At 36.2% G+C, this 25,732-nt stretch overlaps 1 protein-coding gene across 1 annotated transcript in view; it reads left to right on the top strand.

Moving 5' to 3' along the window:
- Positions 1–25,732, top strand: part of ITPR2 (inositol 1,4,5-trisphosphate receptor type 2) — a 499,992-nt gene that overhangs the window by 195,479 nt on the left and 278,781 nt on the right. Inside the window, exons 25-30 of the mRNA XM_028113213.2 lie at positions 219–384; positions 1,433–1,606; positions 19,430–19,519; positions 19,639–19,764; positions 22,891–23,013; positions 23,678–23,878. Of these exons, the coding sequence (XP_027969014.1) occupies positions 219–384; positions 1,433–1,606; positions 19,430–19,519; positions 19,639–19,764; positions 22,891–23,013; positions 23,678–23,878 (880 nt within the window). The remainder of the gene's footprint in view (positions 1–218; positions 385–1,432; positions 1,607–19,429; positions 19,520–19,638; positions 19,765–22,890; positions 23,014–23,677; positions 23,879–25,732) is intronic.

Raw genomic sequence — 25,732 nt, 5'->3', positions numbered from 1 at the left:
ACACATGTTTTGTTTTTTGTTTTTGTTTTTTCTTTTTTTTTGTGCTTTGTTTCTTCATCAGTTACATGAAGGGAAAAAAGTAAAATGATCTTCCTTTTTACTTTCCAATTTTGGGGGGAAAAGTCATATAACTCTGAGAATGTATACACCATTTTAACCACTTATGAGTAAATTTTTGGTAAATATAAGTTATTTTAGAATGATTTTTGGTTTTATAGAAAGGAGAAAAATCCAGTTCAACTTGATGATGAAGGAGGCAGGACCTTTTTACGGGTCCTCATTCATCTGATCATGCATGACTACCCTCCTTTGCTCTCAGGAGCCCTGCAACTACTGTTCAAGCACTTCAGCCAGAGAGCAGAAGTTTTACAGGCATTTAAACAGGTAAGATTGAGGAGCCCTCACTGCTGCTACAGCAGAAGCTCCGGAAATATTGTTTATAACATCTGACCTGACTTCACGGTTGCAGAGTTAATCAGACTGTGTGGCTTCTCCTAGAGACACTTTCTATCTTTAAAGACAGATGTGGCCTTGTTTTAAGCCAAGACATGATCTATTTTAGAAAGAGTTCCCCACGAATGATTTTCAGTTAATATCGTTAATGTAAATGACAGGCACGAAGTTTTAGGAAGGCACTGGGGGAAAATACCTATTAGGAATTTTGTTGTCACTGCTGTTATTTTGACCCCAGATTTTACTGATAAATTTGGATAGGACAAGCAGTAGCACTGAAATAAATATTTTGTGATGGAAAAAATGTATAAATACAAAAGAAAGTAACTGCTTTGGATCTGATCTTTCTCTTTGTCATCTGAATGACATCAATCTTGAGACTACTAATGAATAATACCTAAGTGCTTACATGTGTGTTTCACTAATATTTATTGTATTTAATAAAACATTGATTTTCATTAAGAAGTTTTATAAGAATATATTAAAATATGAAATAATTACAAGAGTAATTATAGAAATAGATATAATTATGCATAATTTGTATATGACCTGTAATACATATAAATTATAATAAAATAAAGGTTTATAACATGAGGTTTTGACCATATCAGAATTTTCTTCCACTTGTTTCTGTATTTCTACCTCTTTTCAAATAGAGTCTCGGGAAAAATTAACTTTAACGGTGAAATTAGAGTTAAGGTATCTTTTATTTTAAATTACTCGTTAGCACTTTGCTAGGACTCACTTTTTAAAAATATATAATTCTTTATAACATATGAATATATTAGGTAGTGTTCACAGATACTTCCTGGTAAGTTTTCATGGTCAATATATATCTAAAATATCCATAAATATTCTAGAAATATTAAACTTCACCTGAAACACATTTGTTAAAAGACTTGGGATTTTTGACATCAATGAAATAGGAATGAAGGAATTTCCATAAGTAAATTGAGGGTTCAAATTCTTCTGTTTCCAGGTGCAATTGCTGGTGTCCAATCAAGATGTAGATAACTACAAGCAAATCAAGGCAGATCTAGACCAGCTTCGACTAACTGTAGAAAAATCTGAGCTGTGGGTTGAGAAGAGCAGCAACTTTGAGAATGGAGAAATGAGTGAAAGTCAAGTAAAAGGTGGTGAAGAGCAAATTGAGGTTTGTTTTCAAGATATATTTTGAAATAAACCAAACAATGTCTTTTAATCATATGCCCTATAAGCCAAAATTATCCATAAAGAAAAATTTTGTTCTGAGTAACAGACCATACAATTTTCATTTGCCAAATCAATTAACTCCATAAACCTGTGTTTTGGTTAATTCTTGTGGGTCTTGTGGGTCCTAAGCATAGACCCGTAAAGAGGTGAAATTTTGTTGTTACCCTTCACTATGGCTATTTATTGCCAACCTGTAAATCATTTCTTTCTTCACTGCTTACCCTTATATAATACGTAAAAATAGTTAAATGGAACAGTATGCTTTAAGTGCCAGCATGAAAATACCAAAAATCTGTATTTACTCTAAAGAGTGGTAAGATGGTGATCCTAAGTCTTCCGTTGTATAGGTTTTAGTTTTTGGTGGGTTAAGTAGTTGTTTTCACATTTCACTAAATACTAAATAACCATTTAAAGTTTTTAAAGCCATGTTTTAGTGGTAATACTTGGCAAACCAATGCCAACATCCTAATTGACGAGATATTGTTTCTTAAATTCCTGTCTCGTGTTTTATTTAGTTGTTTTTTAATCTGCAGGAATGTAGACTATTTAGGGAGGTTTACCTACCCTAGCTTTTCTGTTTGATGGAATACCCAAAATATTGTGTGGTGAAAAGTGAAGACAGAGTAGGAGATAATTTCAGTCCTCAAAATGTGGAAGAGTCCTGAAGGCAAGTTCATCTGGTGGGTTACTCCTTCTTCCTTGTCTCAGGACTACTTACCACTAATCTGCACGAAATGTTAGACTTAAATTTTTAGCAACTTTTTTCTGTGATTTTATAATGGAAGTTATTAGAATGTAGAATTCCTACTCCATATAAATTTGCTCTTTTGTTGTTGATATAGAGTCCTTCCACAGCATATTTAAGAAATAAGAGGACATTTAACATTTATGTAGTACTTGCTATACATCGTCTTATAGCAGACATTTTCATACATGTTATCTCTTTTTAAATGTTACAACAAACTTTGGAGAGAGTTAGAAAGACCCAACTGAGATTTTAACCCAGGTCTTTCAGAGGATAAGTTCCAGGCTCTTTAATTGTACAGTTGCACTTTCTGGTACAATATTTAAAGATGTTAAGAGGTGTGTTATGCTTTCACAAGGCTGGAATACCTCTTTTGCAAATACATACTGTGCCTGTGCACATCTTCTAGAAAATAAACAGAATGTTGCTTCCCCTTTTAGAACATTGCATTTTTAAAAATAAAGAACAGCTCTAAACCATAGGAAAATACTCTTTGTAAAAGTTTGCAAAAAATCATGTAAGCATATAGGTGAGATGTTCCATGAAGGATGTTAGTCACTCATCTGCGGTTTAAATTCCTAATTCTCTGAGCAAAGTGGAGAAAGAGCCTTCATCAGTGTGTATATATATATATGTGTATCTCCATGGTATCCCCTAAGGAGTTTAATAAGCAATTTGTATTGATGTAAGAAAGAAGATGAATAAGTTGTCTGATTGGGGATACCTTAGAAACAAAACAGCATTCCACGTGGGTTATAAATCTATTTTTCTAGATACTTGAGAGGAATATAAGTCATTGAAGTGGGAATTTGTTTACTATTTGTTGAGTACAGGATTTATCAGTTCAGAAAACGGTCATGATTTTAGGTATTTGAAGCAGGAAGTGATTTAATACAAGGAATTGCATTTTGGGAAAGTCTCAAGGAGTCCGGCTTGGAGGCAGCCACCGGACTGTTGATTTCAATGTCAGACAATCATAGCTAGGATTCTGATTCTAGAAGCTGCTGCAGCTGCTGCCAGTGCTGCGGCTTCACCACCACTCACTCACACCTGGAAAGCACAGGGCTAGATAACGGAACACCCTCAGGTCTCTCAGGAATTTTCTTCTCAGCCCTTACAGCCACAGAATGATGGCCTTCAATGGGTAGGGTATTAAGAGCATGGGTCTTGATGTCACATACCTTAGAATTTGCCGCTAAGTATATGTGTGACTTTGGGCAACTTATTTTAATTCCCTGTTTTTTTTTTTTAAATATTCATTCAGTGGACGTAATAATGGTATTTCGCTCATGAGAATACTAGATCAGATGAGCAAACTGTGCACATGGCATGTCAGTTAATACAACTTCAGTGTGAAAATAGAAACAAGAAGGCGATATGTTATTTACCAACAAGTCAAGGAAGTAAGGCTCCAGCTTTAATTAACTCATTTTCTCAGTGTGGTCACTATGGACCAATAGACGTAATTTTGGGACTGATCTTTTCATGGTTGCATCATGGAAGCAGCATCCTGGACATCACATCTCTGCACGACAACACCAAAAAGAGTATCTGTGCCTTTTTACGCATTTCTGAGACTCCTGTGTAGGAGCAAGGAAACCTCTTCCAGACATCCCTTAGTAGATTCTATCTCATGTCTCCTTGTCCAAAGCAGGGCCACATGTTTACCTCTAAACCAATGGATTATAAGATTAATTTAGCCTAAGTAAAGGATGACCCTCAAGCTCTAGGATACCCTCTCCTGAATTACATGGGGGAAAGGGTAGATAGTAGAACAAAATTGAAATCTGCTATCAAGGAAGAACAAAGAAAGGCTGTTGGTTAGCAACTGACAGTGTCTGCCAAAGTCAGTAGTCAGTGACTGTTTGTTATCATTTTTATTGGTTTTTATGCACAACATATTGTGCTGTTTACTATGATGGGTATGGAATTATGAAATGTTAGAGTTAATATATACTCGTAGGGGTATCAAGTTCAATTCCCGTCTGATACTTATTTTCTCTCTAAATAGCTCATGTGAGTGAGATGTTTCTTAAAACAAAACAAACTTCTGTGATGGCAAATTCAGTAACTCTTGAGGTAGCACATTCTATTGAAATGAACACACAGCTTAAGAAATAGAATATTACTAGTAAGAAGTCCCTGCGGTCCCTCCCTGTATGCAGGAAGAGCCCGTTATCGTGAGTTCATGTTAATTTCCTTGCTTTTCTTAATGGTTTTTGCCACACGTATTTGTATCTCTAAAACATGAAAAACATATGAAAAATATTCCATTTAGTCTGTTTTGGATATATTTTTGCCCTCCTTCCTTGCTGATGTGTAGCTGCAACTCATTCATTTTTTTCTAATATATATTGGAGAATGCGCATTACACTTTATGCACATGTTTATCTAGTTAACTGTTGGTGGACATTTTCATTCTTTACAGTGCTAGTGTTTTTAAAGAAACTTTGCTACCAAAAGCAATGCTGCTTTAAAAACTTTTGTATGCCACCTGATGCACATGTTTAAGAGACTCTTCAGATTAAAGACTTAAATATGAGACCTGAATATATAAAAATCTTAGAGGAAAATACAGTAATTTCTTTGACATCACTGTAGCAACATTAAAAGCTTTTACACAGCAAAGGAGCCCATCAACAAACAAAAAGGCAACCTACTGAATGGGAGAAGATATTTTCAAATGATATATCTGATAAGAGGTTAATATCCAAAATATATAAAGAACTTATACAACTTAGCACCAAAAAACCAAATAATCTAATTAAAAAATGGACAGAGGACCTAAATAGACATTTTTCCAAAGAAGACATACAGATGACCTAACATGATAAGATGCTCAACATCACTCATCATCAGGAAAATGCAAATCAAAACCACAATGAGATACCACCTTACACATGTCAGAATAGCTATAAAAAGACAGGAAATAACAAGTGTTGGCAAGGATGTGAAGAAACCTTGTGTACTGTTGGTGGCAATGTGAATTGGTAGCGCCACTGTGGAAAACAGTATAGAGTTTCCTTAAGAAATGAGAAATAAAAATACCATATGATCCAATAATTACACTCGTGGCTATTTACCCTAAGAAAATGAAAACACTTCAGAAAGATATATGCTCCCCTATGTTTATTTTATTATTATTTACAATAGCCACGATGTGGAAGGAACTTAAGTGTCCATTGATAGACGAATAGATAAGGAAGATGTAGTGTGTATGCACATGCACACTGAAATATTATGCACCCATAAAAAAGAATGAGATTGTGCCATTTGCAACAGCATGGCTGGACCTAGAGGGTATCATGCCAAGTTAATTAAGTCAGACTGAGAAAGATAAATACCATATGATTTCACTCATATGTGGAATCTAAAAAAAAACCAACAAAACAAAACCCAATGAATAAACAACAAAAAGCAGAATCAGACCTATAAATAGAACAAACTAATGGTTGCCAGAGGATAGGGTAGTGAGGGATGGGCAAATTGGATGAAGAGGAATAGGAGATACAGGTTTCCAGTTATGGAGTAAGTCACAGGAATAAAAAGCACAGTACAGGGAATATAGTCAATGATAATGTAACAGTGTAGTGTGATAGATGGTAGCTACACTTGGTACCATAATGTATAGAGAAGTAGAATCACTATGTTGTATACTTGAAACTAATGTAACATTGTGTGTCAACTATCCTCAAATAAAAAAAAATTAAAAAAAAGATTCTTCAGGATATATATTTAGGTGTAAAACATCTAGAATATTTACTTTTACCAAATAATGCTAGTTGTTTTCTGAAGACCATGTGACACTCCTTCTAGCATTATATGAGAGTTCTGTAGCCCCATATCCTCATGACGGCTGACTTTCTCACTTTTTCATTTTTGATAATTGGGTGAATTGACATATTTTCTCTGTTGTGATTTTGCGGGATTACTCATGAGGTTGAGCATATTTTCATAGGCTTATTGGCCATTTCACTTCCTTTTCCATTTTAGATTAAACTAAATCTTGTATGGGCAAGGTAATTAAGTCCTACCTATTCATGTATACCTACTACGAAGGTTAAAAATATTTTTGACTTCAAGTTGTGTGGTGATGCTATAGTTCAAACTTGAGTACAGTCTTTTCATTTATTTCTTTTTTCTTCTTTGTTGTATTGGTAAAAATTTCCAGTATAATGTTGAATAGATGTGGTATCCTTGTCTTGGTTCAGATTTTAAAGGGAATGATTTTAACATTTCACTATTGAATATAAGGTTTATTATCCATTTGTGTTTATAGATACCCTTTATCAATTGTGGAAGTCCCCTTCTATGCCTAGTTTGCTAATTTTTACCATGAATGGTTATTGACTTTAATTAAACACAGTTTATACATCTATCAGGATTGTTATTTTTCTTTAATCTTAACCTGCTAATTTTTTAAAAAAGTTTTTATTTAAATTCCAGTTAGTTAACATACAGTGTAATATTGGTTTCAGGTGTACAGTGTAGTGATTCAACATCCATACATCACCCAGTGCTCATCCTTAGTCCCCATCACTTATTTCACCCATCCCCCGTTAGTCTGCTAATGTCAATAACAAGAATCATAAATAGAGCTCCTACCATAGTAACCTTGCATTCTAAAATAAATTTATCTTGTTGGTAATTTTTACATTATTAAATCCAGTTTGCTAATATTTTGTTTAGGTTTTTACATCGTCGTCAGTGAGATTGGCCTGTAAGTTTCCTTTGTTCTACTGTTCCTGTCAAGTGTTGGTAACAAGGTTAGACTAACTTCATAATAAAATGAGTTGCAGGATCTTCCCCTTTCTACGCATATGTTTAGATATGTATTCTGTGAATGTTTGATAAAACGCATCTGTAAATCTGCCTGGGCCATGGATTTAGTTTGTGGGAAGATTTTAACTACTGATTCAATTTTTTTGATGGTTATAAATTCATTCAAATTTTCTATTTTGGGTCAGTTTGCTGTATATTTTTCTAGCCATACGCTTTAGTTTTCAAATTTATTGGCATACATTTGTTCATATTCTTTCATTATCTTTTAAAATTTCTGCTATCTCTGTTGCTGCAGGACCACCCCCTTTTTAAAGATTTATTTATTTTGGTGGGGGAGGGGCAGAAGGAGACAGAGTCCCAAGCAGACTCCACGTTGAGTGCAGAGCCCAACTTGGGGCTGGATCCCAACCACCCTGAGATCACTACTCGAGCCGAAGCCAAGAGTCGGACACTTAACCAACTACACCCAGGTGTCCCAAGACCCCTAAATATCTATCTAAAAATAGATATTTAGATACATATCTAAACATATGCGTAGAAAGGGGAAGATCCTGCAACTCATTTTATTATGAAGTTAGTCTAACCTTGTTACCAACACTTGACAGGAACAGTAGAACAAAGGAAACTTACAGGCCAATCTCACTGACAACGACGATGTAAAAACCTAAACAAAATATTAGCAAACTGGATTTAATAATGTAAAAATTACCAACAAGATAAATTTATTTTAGAATGCAAGGTTACTATGGTAGGAGCTCTATTTATGATTCTTGTTATTGACAAACAATATTCTTGATATTGTTTACTTGTCTTAACTTTCTTATTTTGACCCTTTAGATTTCACTATTTGTGTTGTATACTTCTGTGGGTTTTGACAAATGTATAATGTCACACATGTATCATCTTACCAGCATTGCACATATTTTATTCATGCTTTTTAATGAATCTATTTTTGGCTTTGTTGAGCTTCTGGGTTTATTTTATTATATTTATTCTACTCTCACCTTTTATGTTGACACACTTTTCAGACTTTTTAAAAAATTAATGGTATAATTTCCTTCTAAAGAACTGCATTCCACAAATTTTGACAAATGCCTTTTATATTATTGTTCAATATTAGATATTTTAAAATTTTCCGTTATGATTTCATCTTTCTCCCAGAATTACTTGGAAGTGGGTTCTTAAATTTCCAATGTCTAGACAAAATTTATCCCTTTTTGTTATTGAAGTCTTAATTAATTAACTTGTGGCAAGAGAATGTGGTTATGATGCCATCAGTTCTCCAAAATTTGTTGAGACTTGCTTTTTGGCTTATTATATACCATCAGGTTTTGTGAATGTTTTATGTGGGCTTGAGAAGAATGTGAACAGGTATCGGGTTCCTTGTATATGGCAGTAAGTTAAGCTTCTTGTGTTTGAATCATTTATTTACTTACTAATATTTTTGTTTTCTTGACGTTTCAATAGTTGAGAGAGGGATTTGTTGACATTTGCTTCCAGTTTTGGCTCATTATGAATAATGATGCTATAAATATTTGACTGTTGGTTTTGAGCTTTATGTTTTTGACTTCAGAAATGGGGGTTGAAAGTGGGCATGTTCTCCTTCTTAGACTATTTGTGATTACCTTGGCCTGTTGCCAGGGGTCGCTGCTAGCCTGAGACCATGATGCTTTCTCCTCCTACATCTGTCTGAAGGCAGGAGTCTCAGGTTTCGCCCCCTGAATTTGACACTTGCTTAGAACAGACTTCACCTCTGAGTTGCTAGTATTGGCATTTACCTTCAGAAAACCTTATCATGTTGCCTTGAAGTTTAGAGTTCTGATTTGGTTTCAGCATACTTTTTTTTTTTTGGTAGATGGAAGGTGGGCTTTTGGAGTCTTCCTTTGTTTTCTGTGAGCCCAGAAATGTACTTAAGATAGGCTCTTTATCTAGGATGTAGCTGTTTTGTAATAGGAGGGCCATTTGCAGTTTTTAAGTTTGCTACTCTTGCAGGAGTTCATGGGAATGTGTTTACTTAGATATTTAGTAATTAAAAAAAAGTATTATGAACTTAGATTCTTTGGAACTTTATAGGTATAATACCTCTGAGGGTTATGTTTAATCCAGAGAAAATTTCATTTGCTTCTATGAGGCACTTTCGGTTGCTATATTTTTTGTAACCATCTTAAACAATGTTTTTGGCTTGGGACCTTTGAGGCCCCTTTACTAGTGGGAATTCTAGTCCCAAATCTTATGAAAGTGGGCTTGTCCTATAGGAGCTCAGGAGAATTCTTCTCCCTTTTTTTTGTCTTTGACCAAGCCAAGGCTAAGGCAGGTACTCCTTTCTACTTCTGTGGGCCACATCTTTTCCTGCCTTATCATTCTGGGCGGCTTCTCTAAGGATTCCTGGTTCTAAGGCAGGGTCTCTAATCAGCGCTCTGTCTTGCTTGGGATTCAGGCTTTGTTTCCTTTCCATTGTGTGTGTGGGACGTATTCAAACCCACTATCAAGGTTATCAGATATGGACAGACGCCCTCAGGGTGGGTCCTGCTTGAATCCAGGGCTTGACTACTACTTGGAAATTTTGGTGAATCTTTCTTTGTCTGGCCTCCGTTTACTTCCTTTTCTTTACTAAAAAGGGATCTTTTTTTCTAAAATGGGACATTTGAAAGATTTTATCTATCACTCTTAGATGCTGTATACTTGGAGGGGTTTCTCTGCAATTCAATTTTGTTACATTTGACAGTTCTTAAATTTTCTTTAAACTCTTAAGAGACTCGGGCACCTGGGTGGTTCAGTAGGTTAAGCGTCTGCCTTCAGTTTAGGTCATGATCCCAGGATCCTGGGATCAAGTCCTGCATCGGATTCCCTGCTCAGCGGGGAGTCTGCTTCTCCCTCTTCCTCTCCCCTCTGTTCTCTCTCTCACTCACAAAAAAATAAATAAATAAAATCTTAAAAAAATAAACTCTTAGAAACTCTTCCGCAAACTCTTTATTTTGGGCCCATATATTTATCCTTTTAATGTCTGTTTATTGATGCTGGGTTTGAGGCCATGTGGACCATATCTGAACCACCTCTATTTGATTGCTGTGTGTCTCTCTAGAGCAAAATCCTTCTTTTGAACATTCTGCTTAAAGTATGATTTTGGTTCCTTCACCATCATGCCTATGTAAGCCTTTGTACATACCTGAACTTCTCATTTCCCTTCTTATTCCCTTTCGATCGATACCTGTAATCAGATCTAATGTTTGAGATGATGGCTCTTGCCCTCAAAGAATGAACACATAGAAACAATATGCCAGAATGTCTGATTAAATGCTGAGCTGTGTGGTCAGAAGAGGGAGGAGTCAGTGTGGGCTGGAGGACTTGGAGAAGGCTTCACTGTTCTGAAGGGTTGGGAGGATTTAGTTAGCTAATATATTCAAGAATAATAAAAAGAGAATCAGTTCAGCAAGAATAAGTGGTTTGTATTTGAAATATCTGGAAATTGGGAGCCTCTGAACATTCTTGGGTTGGGAGGTGAGTATACCGTCTTGGAAAATTTGGTCTGGCAGAGCAAGAGACTAAAGGTGGGGACCAACTAGGAGCCTCTTGCTTAAATTGAGGTGTGAGGTTATGCAAGCGTGAACTAAGGTGGCAGCAGTAGAAATACATACAAATGGGTAGATTGAGAAGCCAGGAGAATGGTACATTTATAATAACTTAATATAAGAAGAAAAAAGTGAGAAGCTACAAAGTTGCTAACTTGTACACCGCCAAATAATCTACACTTTGCAATGAGCCAACTGCCAAAGATAGTGACAATTTATTGTAAACAGGATGAAATATGTCACAATGTCAATGGCAACAGCCAGTAGCAGGCAGGACGGACTCTAGCAGGCCAATACAGATAATAATCCTTTGTTGTTTAGTAAATCTTTACAAAGGCTCTAAACACAGAATGATTAGCATTGTTTTAAAACAGATCATAATGGTCTAACTTTGTGCCTGCTTAGATATCAGAAGACCAGATAACATCAGTGTGATATTTTAAAATGTGATTCTTCATCTTAACAATAAAAATCTTTCCTATAACATAAAAGTTGTTTTTTTTTTCCCCCTCAACAGTAGGTTCTCCTTACTCTGGGCAAGAAACGGGAATGGATAATCTTTCTACTAAGACTAACAAATCTCAGCATATGATCCAAAATTATCCTGTTATTGTAGGGAGATGGATGGGATGGAGTTGGTCACCTAGTTAGCCCATTGCATCCCTAGCACCTATGAGCTTTACTACCTGTTGTATATGATAATATTTTCTTTTATTAAACTTACCTTCCGGGGCATTAAAAAACTATACCATCCTTGTTGAAAGATTAAAGGCTAGAGTATAACAAGTTGACAATATCTGTAGCATTAGTAATTCATTACATTCAAATAGGTGTTGAATTCTAAATATAGGAAGGTGGGATTAACTCAGAAAATCATATCCAAATGGGTTAAGTCAGGATTGCCCTTTATGTTCATCCACCTCTTTATTAAGGGTTGAGAAGCAGGTCACTTGGTCATCATTGAGCTTCTAAGAGAAGTTCCCACACATGTTATTCATTTTGACTGTTAATTTTTCTTCACAACAATTGTGCTTCTGTATCTGTATGTCTATATCTCTATATTTATTTACGCACCTGTATTTGGTTGCCTGCTTCTTTTTAAAAAGCTTACTCATACTGTCACTGATCTAGAGTCTAATATTTGAGCCGTCTATCTAGTTTTTACCTCAGGGACTACTTTTTTTTTCATTTTCAGGGTTTCTACTTGGTTCTTTTTCACATCCATGCCTTCTAGATTCGTATCTGCCTGCTTAGCTTCATATTTTTTTGTTCTTTTAATGGATTTGTAATGTAAGGAACAGAGTTAACTGAAAAATGTCCCTAGGGGCTCACTCTGGGTTGTGTAGACAACAGGCTGGCTGTACGGTGTGTGGGGAATGTGGGAGGCAGGGTCTTCTCTTCTGAGAAGCTGTACACCAGCTTGGCTTCTGATGGGATCTGTGGCTTCCACTCCTCAGCAGGAGCTGTCCAATTCCTGTGGGTGCCGTAGCTGGTATTCATGATAAATTCCTATAATTGATGGGTACCTGAATCCAGACAGCCTAGTGCCCAAGAAATAAGTTTGTGTGTACCTTTGCTGGTAGGTTGCTCTAACACTTGCCCCATAAGAAGTTACTACAAGGTGGGGATAGGCGAAGTTACTCAGAAATCTAGACCCATACTGGTGTTTGGCAGAACACCCAGCACCTACTGTGGAATGATGGAAGGATGGGGGCACTTGCCTTCTCTTGCCGGCACTTGGCTTGTAGTTTTCCCCTTTACCGATGAAGCTATCCTTGACCTCTGCTAAGTGATGCTGTGGAGTCAGCCTGAGCATGCAGCAACCACAGAGGGGTCCGCATGATGTGAAAGACATTATTCCTCACTTTATGATTATTTTAAACAAATTTCTAAGTCCTTGAAGATTTCTTGACTGTTTGCATTTCACTGGGAATGATATACTCTCATTATTGAGATTTCTTGTTGTCTTAGCATTAACTTTCCTCATAGGTATTTGGATTTTATGCAAATTTATCTTAATGAGAGAATGAATTTAATTCCTTCCTTTCTTCCCTCCCTCCTTTGCTTCCTTCCTTTGCTTTTTCTCTGTTTCTCTTGAGATACACTTTCCTTGTCTCATGATTTTTCTGTTACCTCCATATGCTATTATTCTTTTAAAAATTATAAAAAAATTTTTATTTTTTTTGAGGGAAAGAGTGTGCAGGCAGGGGGGAAGGGGCAGAGAGAGAGAATTTTAAGCAGGTTCCATGCCCAGCATGGAGCCTGACATGGGCTCGATTCCATGACCCTGAGATCATGACGTGAACCAAAATCAAGAGTTGGATGCTTAACTGACTGAGCTACCCAGGCGCCCCATGCTATCATTCTTTAAAAGCAAAAACTGGTGTCCATTCTTTGCCTACCACTTCTGATCTTTTTCCTTTGATAAAGCAAGCAAGCAAGAAGGCAGATCCCTCTAGAAGGTTATCTGCAAAAAAACCAAAAAAAACTCTGCTTTTCCAAGTGTTAGTACTTTGATTCTGCACAGCAAGGAAAATAATTTTACATAAACTTTGTTTCTTCAGCAAAACTTATGATTGACTAACTCTTGACAAAAGCAACTGGTAGAATGTCTAACCTTCATGGCTTGGTTTAGATGGAGTCCATGTGCTTTAGACAGAACCTTCCTACATGACCTGATCAGTGAGGGACACTGTGGTTATTGCATGAAGAACTTTTATCCATTAATTTTGTAGCGTGTTTTCCTGCATTTTCCTTTTCTGAAGTTTGTTTTCTTATCTCCTTTTTTTTAATTTTTGCCCCAGACTTCATTGTATATTTATTTCATTTGTTTATATAACATTACATATCCCTGTCCTTTGCCTCTGAGCAAATGCTACTGAAGGTGATGGCTGTAGATGACTGTCACAAAATAAGTCCTTTCATAAGACATACAGCTGAAAACTAATTTTTGGTTTTGAGTCAAATGCTACTTTTACACATCCTCATTCTATTTGGTTGTCATGTAAATTCTTAAATGTAATGCTTGTATCTCCTGAATTTGTTTCTTTAAATTACTTCCATTGTAAGAATCTTTTCCCTTCTTGTCCTTTGGGCCTACATTTACAATTAATGCTGTTTTAGGATAAACTTAGTATTTCTCCTCTTGTTATAAAGAACAGTTACTTTCTCACTGGTTTTTTTTTTTTTTTTTTGCTTTGCCACTTGTTCTTAATTTAATATAAGTTGTTAGTGAGGATTCTAAGTTCCCATATGGTTTATTTTCCTCAGCAGGTGGCTTTTAACGAAATTCTAGAAGTTGATTCACTTACATCAGAGCGTGCAGATGTCATTAGACCAGGCATTAATGTTTCTGTAGTGATTGCTTGCCAAAGAGGGAAGTCTGAAAGAAGGTGCCAATGGCTTTGTCTTACATTCTATATGGACAACCCGCTTCTCACAGCTGTATCAGGGAGTGTTGTGATATGATTGTGACTGGGGAAGCTTCTTTCACTTAACATATCAGGTATCAGACATAGTCTGTAAGGGCTCTCTTATATTGTGGTTTTCATTTCCTGTACGGTGCTTTGTTATTCTCTGTCACCCTGCTGACTAGAGGGTTGCCTATCTTTTCTGTGTTTTATAAAATACTGGGGAGGATTACATAAAAAAGTATTATATATTATATTACATAAATAATTATAAAAAGTATTGTATAGTGCTGTACTGTAATGGGTTCCTGTTGCATTTTTATGAAAACAACTATGAGTTCACATTGAACATACTCATCATCAATATATTCCCTGTTTTCCCAATATCCCTCTAATGCACTGTAGTGGCGCACACCCTTTTTTTGGTACCTTATTTATCAGAGGTATAGATAGTTGAGGAGATTTGGGATGTTTTCTAGGACATCTGATTAAACATCATCAGATACTAATTAAAATGATGTCAAATGAGTCAGAAAATACCAATATTGTATTTGTCTTGGGACAAAGGGAAAGGAAAATAGTTTTGGGGTCAGGTTAGAAATATGTTTTTACCCTCTAGAAGGGAAAGTATTTGGGCTTGAGCTGAGGGAAGTGTGGAGGGAATTTATCTGCCAGTAATGGTGGACATCACCTCTTCTGCACATTGTAGATCTTCGGCCAAGTCTTCAAGCAGCCTTAGATGCCAACCAGGGAAGCAGAAACTGTCAGCCATGACCCCATAATTGTCCAAATTAGCTTTACATGCAAAGTTAGATAAGTAGATCTAGGGTGATTTTAGGGCTCTGTCACCCTCTAGGTATCTTCCTAAATGACTGGTATATGATGTTACTCTTAGATGGGAGGGAGGAAAAATATATTCCACAGTAAGGTTATCATTCAGTTGTCTGAAGGAGGTGACATTTGTTATGAAGACCTGCAACTAAATTATAATCTGATTGGTGAATCAAAATATAAAAGACTGGTTATTGGATTTTCTTTCATGTTTTGGAAGAAGGTGGAAAGGGAAATGAAGGCATTTGACATCTGAAGTTGGGAGAATGGTGATTGGTAAGTGATGTCACTAATGGAGTTGAATAATGGTTATAGGAAGAAAAGGCTAGGGATACAGATGGGGAGCAGAATGCTTTGCAGACTTGCTGACTTGACAACATTGCTGAGGAAGGACATCCTTTAACTTCATTGGGGTGGGGACAAAGAGAAGACATGCACTGAGCTATTTTAATCATGCAGCTGCAGATGCAGGCAGTTCTACATTGTAAGATTTGGAAAGTCTTTTTTTTTTTTTTTATAAGCACGATTGCCCTTGTTTAAATTAAGGAGCCAGATTCCTATTAATTGGTGCCAATATTTAGTTCACCATGTAGTTTATACAATATCACTTCCCTATATGATTTTTGCTATTGATATAAAAGAGTTTGCTTGACTGATGCAAAATAAATTCTGAATAAACATTCAGAATCAGTATTTGCTTAGGTATTCACTTTTTGAGTCTCTGTCTAGAACTCTGTTACCCATCCAATTTCTAGACTCTTCCAGAAATATCTAGACCCTTCTAGACTATTCTTGCTATATTGTTTCTAAACCTACTGTTTTATGTTACAGTAGGTAACTAAATGCTATGCAATTAAAAATCTAGCTGCCTCTATGAAATCACTGAACTTGGAGTTCGGTTTCCCATACTCCATTAGAGGAAATAAGTTCAAATTCTTCCAGATGACAAGAAATAATTATAATAAAGTGCAAATATTTTCTCAGTGCCATATTTATTCTTCATCACAGTTGTCAAAAGGATAATTTGGGTATCTACTATATGCATGGCACCGTTCTCAGTGTTACACATTTTTTTTCTGAGCCTGTTCAGCTCCGGGACTCTGCATAAGTTACACTTCTGCATTTTGTATCTTACTAATATTTTGACGTTAGAATGAAGGCATGACTTTGTAGATTTGGCCACTGACCTAAGATCAAAGTTACATAGGATATAAAACATATAATCAATTTCTGCCCTTTCTGGAGGAAAACTTTTGGAACACCTTTACTTAGATCATTTTGGCATCAAAATAAGAAAATGAAACCTAACTGTAATTACATAGTTTACATATTTCCTAAATTCCCCTGATCTGCTTCGGAATCATCCAGATGTTCTGTAGGTTAATATTTTTGTTCCGTTTAATTACATTGAATTATTTTCTGAAATTAAAAGGGGCTGCTTATTTAATTCTCCAGGGCTGCCTCTTTTTGTTGACTGCTGGCAATTTTAAATTAAAATAATTTTTCCTCATAATTCCCATACTTACATAGTTTAGCATTGTCTGTATTTCCCGTGGGCTGAACTAAAGAGCATAGCTTTTTGTAATGTAGTACATTTTGCCTGAGATTACTTTTCTAAAAACAAGACAGTTGCATTTTCTTCAGGTCATTGTTTGAAAAATAGACTTAAATAATTTGCTGAAGCTTTGACTGTGTTTTCAACTGATTTTTTTAAAGGTGACATATATCAGAAACATCTCCTTTCCACTATAGGAGCTTTGTCAATCTTTAGACTTGGTAATATCTTAATCCTGGTTTGTAGTACAAACTTGTTTTTTTTTTTAATATTTCTTTTCTTCCAGAAAAAAAATGAACATGGCCTTTTTAAATTTCAACCTCCACCTTTTTGATCAGAAAAAGGAAATTTCATTATATTTCTAACTTTTGAAATTTCTGCTTCTCATCAATAATTTTTGCTATCAGATAGAAACCCTGTTTGTCTCATTCTCTGACCCCCTGTCTTTATCCATCTAAATACTTTCCATTCATATCAGCACTTGGGCTCCTTCCCTCTACTGCACTGGCTTCTCTTAGGTATGTAGCTTTACATTTGCTTCTACAAGTTTTTAGGATTCACTTAGTGCTTGTTGTCTCGCAGACAATCTCTCGCATTCTTTTTTCTCTTTATTTACCTGCAGTGGAGGTTGAACTGTTTTCCTTTCCCTCCTAGCATTTGTTAGGATGGATAGGTGACACAATCCTGGACTCCAGCAGTAACACTGTGAATGTTTTCAGTGTTCACTAGTCTTTACTTTTTGCAGTTCCAGTTCTGTTGAGTGAAAGAGACAGGTGGTCAGAAAGGTAGAAAGTAATCTTGAAGACTATCAACGAAACAATAAAATAAGGAGAGTGGGGTTTAAAGAAAATGATGGTGAACTACAGAATCAAATGCTAAAGAAAGTTTTGGTGATTATGAGTCATTGGCACATAAAGCAATTTTAATACAGTGTGGTAGAGAGTATTCTTTTGAGAAATCTAGTGGGGCCATAACCTGAGATGCACAAGTACTCCCAAAGATGGGCAGTATCACTGAAAAATGCTTGGTTACCCTCAACTTAACCATATTTTTAAAGAGGTGAGAAATAATCGGTAGACAGCAGAAACTCCTCATGCACAGGAAATAGAGATGAAGCATGGAGAAGAGGCAGGGGAGTTGGAATTTGAAAAATCAATACACCAAAAGTTTTTTTTTTTTTCCTCTGAGACACAGCAGGAAAGGTAAGTTTGTGGATGGTACTGGAATTTGCAGGTGGAAAAGAGGAAATGTTCATTTGCTCCATAAAATGGTAGGAGAGGTTATTTGCTAAGGTCGCATTCAGATTGGAAGCCTCTATCTTGGACAGTATTTGCCAGGAACAGAAGCAAAGACGAATACAAAGCTTACTAAGTGGTGATGGGTCAGCACTGGTCAAGTCACTCTCCTACTTGAAGCCTTTCCTCAGAATTCTTTGATGAGCATGGACAGTTTTTTCCTTTCTTTCTCGGTTTGTATTAATTTTGTGATTTGTCATGGAAACAGCTTGGGACAAATGAAATTACACTGATTGGCTTTGCATATTTTTGTTACTTTTCCCTGAACTTAGATTGGGGTCCCCTTTAACTGTGAGAACCCAACACCATCAATATAGTCAGGAGTTCAGTGTGTTTTTGACTCAAGTTGGACTTGACATTCATCCCAGTGCCATTTTGTACATATTGTAAACCAGGAAGGCAATCAGGTCCCACTCTACTGATTGCCCTCTCTCGTGCAACGTGCACTAGCTCTTCTTGCCATCCTCTGTACACTCTCATATGTGCTCTTTCTGCAGTACCTTTGGCAAAAGTGACTTCTTCACCTAACAAGTGCCCCCCTCCCTTCACATGTCTCTCATGCTTAAACAGTTTTCATCTTTCAAGACCTGGGCTTTCACTTGACCTCTTTCATAAATCTGTCTAAAGATAGAGCTATTCTCCCTTTCTCTGAATAGGGAATTCTGCTCAGTTCAAATCTTTATTTTCATATTTCTTCCAGTTTTCTTGGTTAGACTGTAATTTTCTTGTGAGAAGGACCACATACCCTATTTCTTTTAGATCCACTCACCTTCGTCTAGTACCAGGCATGTATTAAGTCTTAATAAATGCTCAGGTATTAAATTATTTGTAATGTGTTTTATTTTTATTTAGTGATTTAAAGAGTTGATATTTAAAATATGTCGCTCCCTATATTTGTCTTTTATTGTGCTGCTACATATGGTTGTTACAGTGAAATATTTTTGGCATTTCAGGACCTCTTAATAAGCTTTATTAATTTAGTAACTTAAAATATTATTTTTTAATTTAAATTTTATTTTCCTTTCTTCATTTTCATGGCTCTGTACATGCTCGGATGGCCCCAAGTCATGACTCCTAGGGATGTCATGGTAACCTGGCAGAGAATTCTTGGGTTAAAGTGTTCTTTCCTTCCATCTCTGATATGTTTTTTCAGCTGTTATGATATGCTTTTTCACCTTTTTTTTACCCCCTGTAGTTTATCCCCCATGATAAAATTACACATCTTATCCCCTGGATTTTTACTATTCCTTCTCCAATCAGCTCTATAAAGCAATGATATGTCTGGTATATTTAGCATAAGGAAATACACTGTGTAATAACTTTTCCTTTTTAACTGAATTCATTAATTATTAGTAATGCCATCTATCTTGTAATTTGGCTGTTATTGGGAATTGGTAATTTGCATGATTCCTTCAGGCCAAGGAAGGTTTTATGGGATAAAAAAGTAGAACGGTAACATTTAAGTTGAAAAATAAATTACAAAATAATTATCAAATATATTTATTATTTATTACAAAATAAATAAATTTATTACAAAGCTATGTATGGGGTAAAATACATACTTGTGTTTATTTTAGGAATCAAGCATTTTAAGTCCAGTGCAGGATGGAACAAGGAAACCTCAGATTGACAGCAATAAGAGCAATAACTACCGGATTGTAAAAGAGGTCAGCACATGTCAGATGTTTTTATATGGGTTTATATTTGGGTGGCAAATAACTTTTGCTTGTGTATTACATTTAATGTTATATTCCTTATATTTAACGCTTTTCTTCTTTTTAAAAAGATTTTGATTAGACTAAGTAAACTCTGTGTCCAGAATAAAAAGTGTCGGAATCAACATCAACGATTACTGAAAAACATGGGAGCTCATTCGGTGGTGTTGGATCTTCTGAAGATACCCTATGAAAAGGTTAGTGCTTAGTTACTTTTTAAAAAAAAAAGTTTTTATTTTGATATGATCTCAAATATATAACAAAGTTACAAGAATATTTTTCCCTGAACTGCTTGGAAGTGAGTCGCCAATCTGATCAGCCCCGAGCCCTTTGGTGTGTGGTTCCTACACAAAGGACGCTCTTCTTCCTGCATAACTGCATGACAAGCTTCCAGATCAGGGAAGAGCATGACACTTGACTGCCACTTAATCCTCAGGTGCTGGTCACATTTCTCTCATCATCTCAACTGTGTCCTGTTTGACAAAAAGGTCCACTTCAGAAACAGGTGCTGTTTGGTTGTCATGTTTGTATATCTCCTCATGCTGGCACTTCTAGGAAACTGACACTTTTGAAGATAGACCAGCTCTTTTGAAGACTGTTCCTTCATTTGGGCCAGCTAATATTGCCTCGTAATTAGATTCAGTTATGCATCTTTGGCAGGAACATAACAGAAGTGAGGCTAAGTTCTTCCCATCACTTTCTATCAAGAGGCACATAATTTTGATTTTGATCCCATTACTGATGGTGTTTACTTTGATCACTTGATTAAGGTGGTGTCTGCCAGGATTCTTCACTGCAAAGTAGTCATTTTCCCTTGGTAATTAATGAGTATTTTGTTGGGAGGCTCTTTGAAACTAAGTAAATATCCCGTTCTTCATCAAATTTTCAATCTATTTATTCACTTATTTATTTTAATCTGTATAAATTTGTAGATACTCATTTTATTCCCTAGGTTACACTAGGCTTCTCTAGTTATCTTTTTTATTCTCAGATGGTCCCCAGTCTGCCCAGTGACTCCCCTTTGAGCTAGCTTCTCTGTCCTCTAACATGCACGTCATTCTTGAGTAGTTCCTTGCTTTTTACACATTAAGATGTTCCAGGATCACTACGCATTTTTCTTGCTCCAGCTCTGGAATCAGCCATTTCTTTAAGTGGCCCCAGTTCCACTGGGGGAGAATGACTGTAGAAGCAAAGTTCTGAGAACTAAGTGTACTTACTGCTTTTGGGGTTTCATTCTTCTAGGCCCTCTAAATAGACAAAGCCAAGGAACATATGTGTGTGTTGAAATACTCATTTGTTAATACAGTAAATAGCTAATCTTCCATCACTGCAGCAGCCCCCTGTTCCATATGGACACCCTCTGCCCCTCACTCGGGCTCTGACAGCACCAGGGTGGATGCCCTCTTTATCTCCCAGGTGTTACCTGCCATGCCATGCCTCTCCTGGTGCAGATGTTCTCCCCACTTGGACTTACACTCCTCGGATGGGGTTGCTTCCTGATTCAGCTTACTTTTTAACATGTAAACTTATCAATTCTACCCTTCCTTAGGTGGCATAATTCATTCTGTGGCACAGAATGCAATAAAATAATTATTGAAAGGCAACAAAAGGTATTAAATCCTCAGCATTTACTACCCACATTATTTCATCTTTGATATTGTAACATAGGCATTGGACACGTGATCAAGTCCCTTCTTCTAGTAATATAACTTAGCATTCAGTATTTTACTACTACATTATGTTTATAGGTTTGCTCAGTTTTAATAACTGGATGGTGCAGAAACAAAAAATAGAGTAAGAGGAGAGTTTCAAAAGAAATGTCAAATACAGTGGAACTGGTCCTGATGTTCTTCTGTGTTGGCCAGCTTTCAGTGGGAACTGGGTATTCCTGTGGCTGAAGACTCATTGATGTCTTTCTACTATCCATGCATTACACAAGTAAAGGAAAGTGTTAGTAGATTTTGAATTAAAATTTCCTATTTTTAAGTCAGGAATGAAGTTTTTGGTCTCATTTACTCTTCTAGTTAAATCATCCCTATTTTAAATATGAGGAAATGGGTCTATTAATGATCTTGGGCTCTTTGTTTAGTTATAGATGGCATAAACTATAGACTCTTAGAAAAAAACAGAAAACATTAAATTATTTATTAAAACTGCTACTAAAAACATGAGTCCATTTTGTATCTCTGACACTGTCTACATGACAAATTGGATAATCAACTACTCAGAAAAAATTTAGGTGGTTTCAGTGATATCTCCATAGTGTTATGGGATTTTGAAAAACGACAGTGAATACGGAAAGCAACTTACAAGTACATGTGTTCAGAAAGAGGGGGACCCAAAAAGATTGGGGAATAGAGGAGATCAGAAAGCAAAGAGGAAAAGGAAAACAAAGAGGTGGAAATAGACAAGATAAATAGCAAAAGGATGGGTATTAAGGAATGCACATGTGGTGGTGACCACTGGGTGTTATATGCAACTAATGAATCATTGAACACTACATCAAAATACTATATGTTGACTAATTGAACATAATAAAAAAATAAAAAAATAAATAGCAAAAGGCCAGGGTTGAGGGGAGGATGGAGTCGAGATGAGGTCAGAAATATATATAGAGAGAGAAAGAGAAATTTACCGGGGTGGGGGCAGGGAATAGAGGAAAAGTGAATGGAGAGAAGAAAGGGACTAGGGACAAAGCAAGAGGATGAGGGATGACGGATGCTGGGAAAAGGCGCAGGAAGGGAAGAGTTTGAGAAGGAGGAGCATCTAGAAGGTAGGGAAAGAGGAGAAAACAAGAAACCGGAAGATTCGGATACAAGAAAATATTGGGAAAGAGAGCAAGTCCCACAGAAGGGAGGGATGAGAAGGATGGAAGTGAAGCAGAGAAGGGAGGGAACAGAGAGAGTGAGGGGCCAGAGAGAGAGGAAGGCAGGACAGACGAGCTCTGGGCAAAGAGGCTGTGGGCACAGAGGCGGTGGGGGGGGAAGATGCAGCTGTGGGCAGGTGGGGGAATGTAGTGGATAAGCAGAGAGGTTGGGGAGAAAGAGACAGACTGAAACAAAGAGGGGTTGAGAGAGTGGAGTAGAACAGGTAATAGAAGGAGAAATAAAGAGAAGGTGAGAAACATCTAGAAGACGGTGGGGGGTGGTGGTAACAGTGGGAGGGGTAGGGAGGTGTAGAAACAGAAAGGGCACAGAGGAGGGGCAGCAAAACACAGTAGCAGAGAGGATAAGAAAACATGTGGGAAAGAAAATGCTTTTTCATAATATTTGGTATTATGGTGTATTTGTTTCTCTGTATCATTGCTACTCTTTCACTTACAGAATGATGAAAAGATGAACGAAGTGATGAATCTGGCCCACACGTTCCTGCAGAATTTCTGTCGGGGAAATCCACAGAACCAAGTGCTCCTTCATAAACATCTGAATTTGTTTTTAACCCCCGGTGTAAGTATTTTAGTGACTTCTAATATTGATAGTAAAGTGTCCCCCTGATTCGTTTTAGCAGCATTGATGAATGGAATTTTATTAATCTTTAACACCATATTAGTCTTTACCACCTTATTTTTTTCCTTGTAAGGTGAATATGTTTTTTTTTTCCTAAAAGTGAATATGTTTTTTTTTTTCCACTAAGGAAACATTCACAGAAACTTGAAATATTACATGAATTTTACCTGCAAGTGACAACTTCCTTTATATGTATATAGTTTAACATTAGGAAAAAATCTGGTAGAACCAAGAGCAACTTCAATGCCATGAGTGAGATAAATATGGAAAACTCAAAGGTAGAGGTAACTCTGTAAAATGTATGTCAGTGGATACTAGGGAAGAACTAACTTTGAGCAGTAGATAATTAATCTCAAGAGTGCCGTTGCCAACACTTTGACCTTTATGATAATCAGCTCCTTTTTCCAACTAAATTCCTTTGTGAGCTCAGTTTGCTTTTAGTGGTGAATGATCTCACTGCATTTTGTAGAAGGCTTGCCCAGGAAACTCACTATGGCTTTGCATAAAATATAAAACTGATCACAAGCAGGGAAATTAGTCTAAGCAGTGTAAAATAGAAAATTGATCTTGTTAGAATTACAAGGGTACATTCCTTTCTGGTTAGCTTCTGGAAGCAGAAACCATGCGGCACATCTTCATGAACAATTACCATCTCTGCAATGAGATCAGCGAGAGAGTTGTGCAACACTTTGTGCACTGCATCGAGACACACGGCCGCCATGTGGAGTACCTGAGGTTTTTGCAAACGATTGTAAAAGCAGATGGTAAATATGTGAAGAAATGCCAGGATATGATAATGACAGAGGTATGTTCTCGGTTTTCATTTTAATAGCTTCACATAAGTAATGTGCTCAAGTATGTGTTTTCTGTTAATGTATAGTGTAAAACACCCCCACAACATAGGTGTGGAAAATAATTTCGTCCTGATGGCTTAAGCAACAAGTATATTTTGTTTAAATCTAGTGAAGTAACATACCATTAAGTTGATTGTATAATTTTCTGAGTTTATTTTTCTTTTTGATCCTTAAGGAATTTGTGTACTTTAAATAGCAAAATTCTGTGAAATATTATAATTGAGAATGAAAGTGGCACATTTTATATTTTTAAGTTTTCAGTCTGTAACAAAGATGGTTGTAACTCTGTTTTCCCACTGCCTTTTTTGCTCTATTCCTGAAAGAAAGAATCCGTGTTCTCTGCTACTGTTTGCAGAAGGGTTTGAACGGCATTAAGTTAATTAATAGCAATTATCCATCAGTGATTTATAATGTGTGGAAGCTTAAGTTGAAAATTTAAGAAATGCAAATGGTTGAAGTACCTCATTTATTTTGTTCTTTTCATAGTGATATTTGACATTGAGCGAGATTTATCCAATGAGTAAGTTACTCACCAGGAACCAAGTTGTACTTTGGAGAAATTGAGTCCATTTGGGTAAATCATTGCTCTGTGACCTAATGGTTCTGTAAAGGCCTGGTTGGATTAAGCCAGCTTTCAACCCTGGCTACCAAATAGTTATGTAATAGATTATATTGATTGAGGGGATTTTCATAATTAAATACTTTCAATTTGGGAATGAGGGGAGGGGGACTCCTGTACTGATATAATGGGAGTCCCTCCTGCCCCATAGAAATCTTAAAATTAATTCAGCTTAAAGCCTTGAATTTTTAATGTAAATTATTTTTATTAAACATTTTAAAGATCATTTTAAAAGTTACCTTTTCCTTATCTATATTTACATTCGTAATTGTTCTTCATTGCCTAGAAATGTGGGAACTAATTTGATTTTGCATTATGATCATCAAGGAAAGAATTAAAATGGGAAAGCAGCAAATAAAAATTAGCAAAATTTTATGATACCTATTAGGGGAAGTGTTTTTATGTGGAAAGAAGTATTTATAATATTATATTGTGTTGACATATAATACATATTTTAACACATGTACCTTCTCTTTCAACAAAACGTTCAAAGCAAGCCAGTTGTTTTATTGATTTAAATCTGTTATCAATTTAATTAAAATAGAGAAAAAATATATCCCCCAAATATCTCCAATTGGGGTTAGAAAATTGGTACTGATAATAGACAATAAGATATTACGCAGTTTGAGCAATAAAAGTACCACCTGCTGGAATTCTCCACTAAAATTGTATAAATAAAATAGGAAGGAAAATGTATATCCTAAAAGCCTCTGCTTATTCATTTCTTTGTTTCTCTCTCTCTTTCTCTTTTTAAGTCTTTTTTTTTTTCTCCATTTCTCTCATCTCCGCTTTTACCTCCATTCCCTACGGTGCCCACAACGCATGGAATTTCCAGATTCTTGTAAAGTTGCATTTGGCTCAAAGTACTTGCTTTTTTATTCTGTCACTATTGAAGGGGGTTGGGATATTTTACTCACCTTTAGTAAAATTAGACTTAGGAGATTTCTCATGTCTTGGCAGTGGCATTTTTCATTTGAAGTAGAGGAAAGCAACTTTCTTGAAATATTTTGCAGGTTTAATTTCAGGGGATAATTCACTGGGGAATGATTAACTATCATCTATACCATTTAATTCTTGTCCCCATCCAGCTCTCCCCTATCTCCCTGGCTTGCTTGTGATAGTATTCATAAATAATCACTTGGCACCTGACTAGAATCTTTTTACCATCTTGCCTTGGTATAGTTCT

Source organism: Eumetopias jubatus, unplaced genomic scaffold (genome assembly GCF_037043125.1).
Source record: "Eumetopias jubatus isolate StellerSeaLion01/CBP00866 unplaced genomic scaffold, mEumJub1_p1.0 scaffold_8, whole genome shotgun sequence".
Taxonomy (NCBI): Eukaryota; Metazoa; Chordata; class Mammalia; order Carnivora; family Otariidae; genus Eumetopias; species Eumetopias jubatus.
This window is presented reverse-complemented; position numbering and strand designations above follow the sequence as displayed.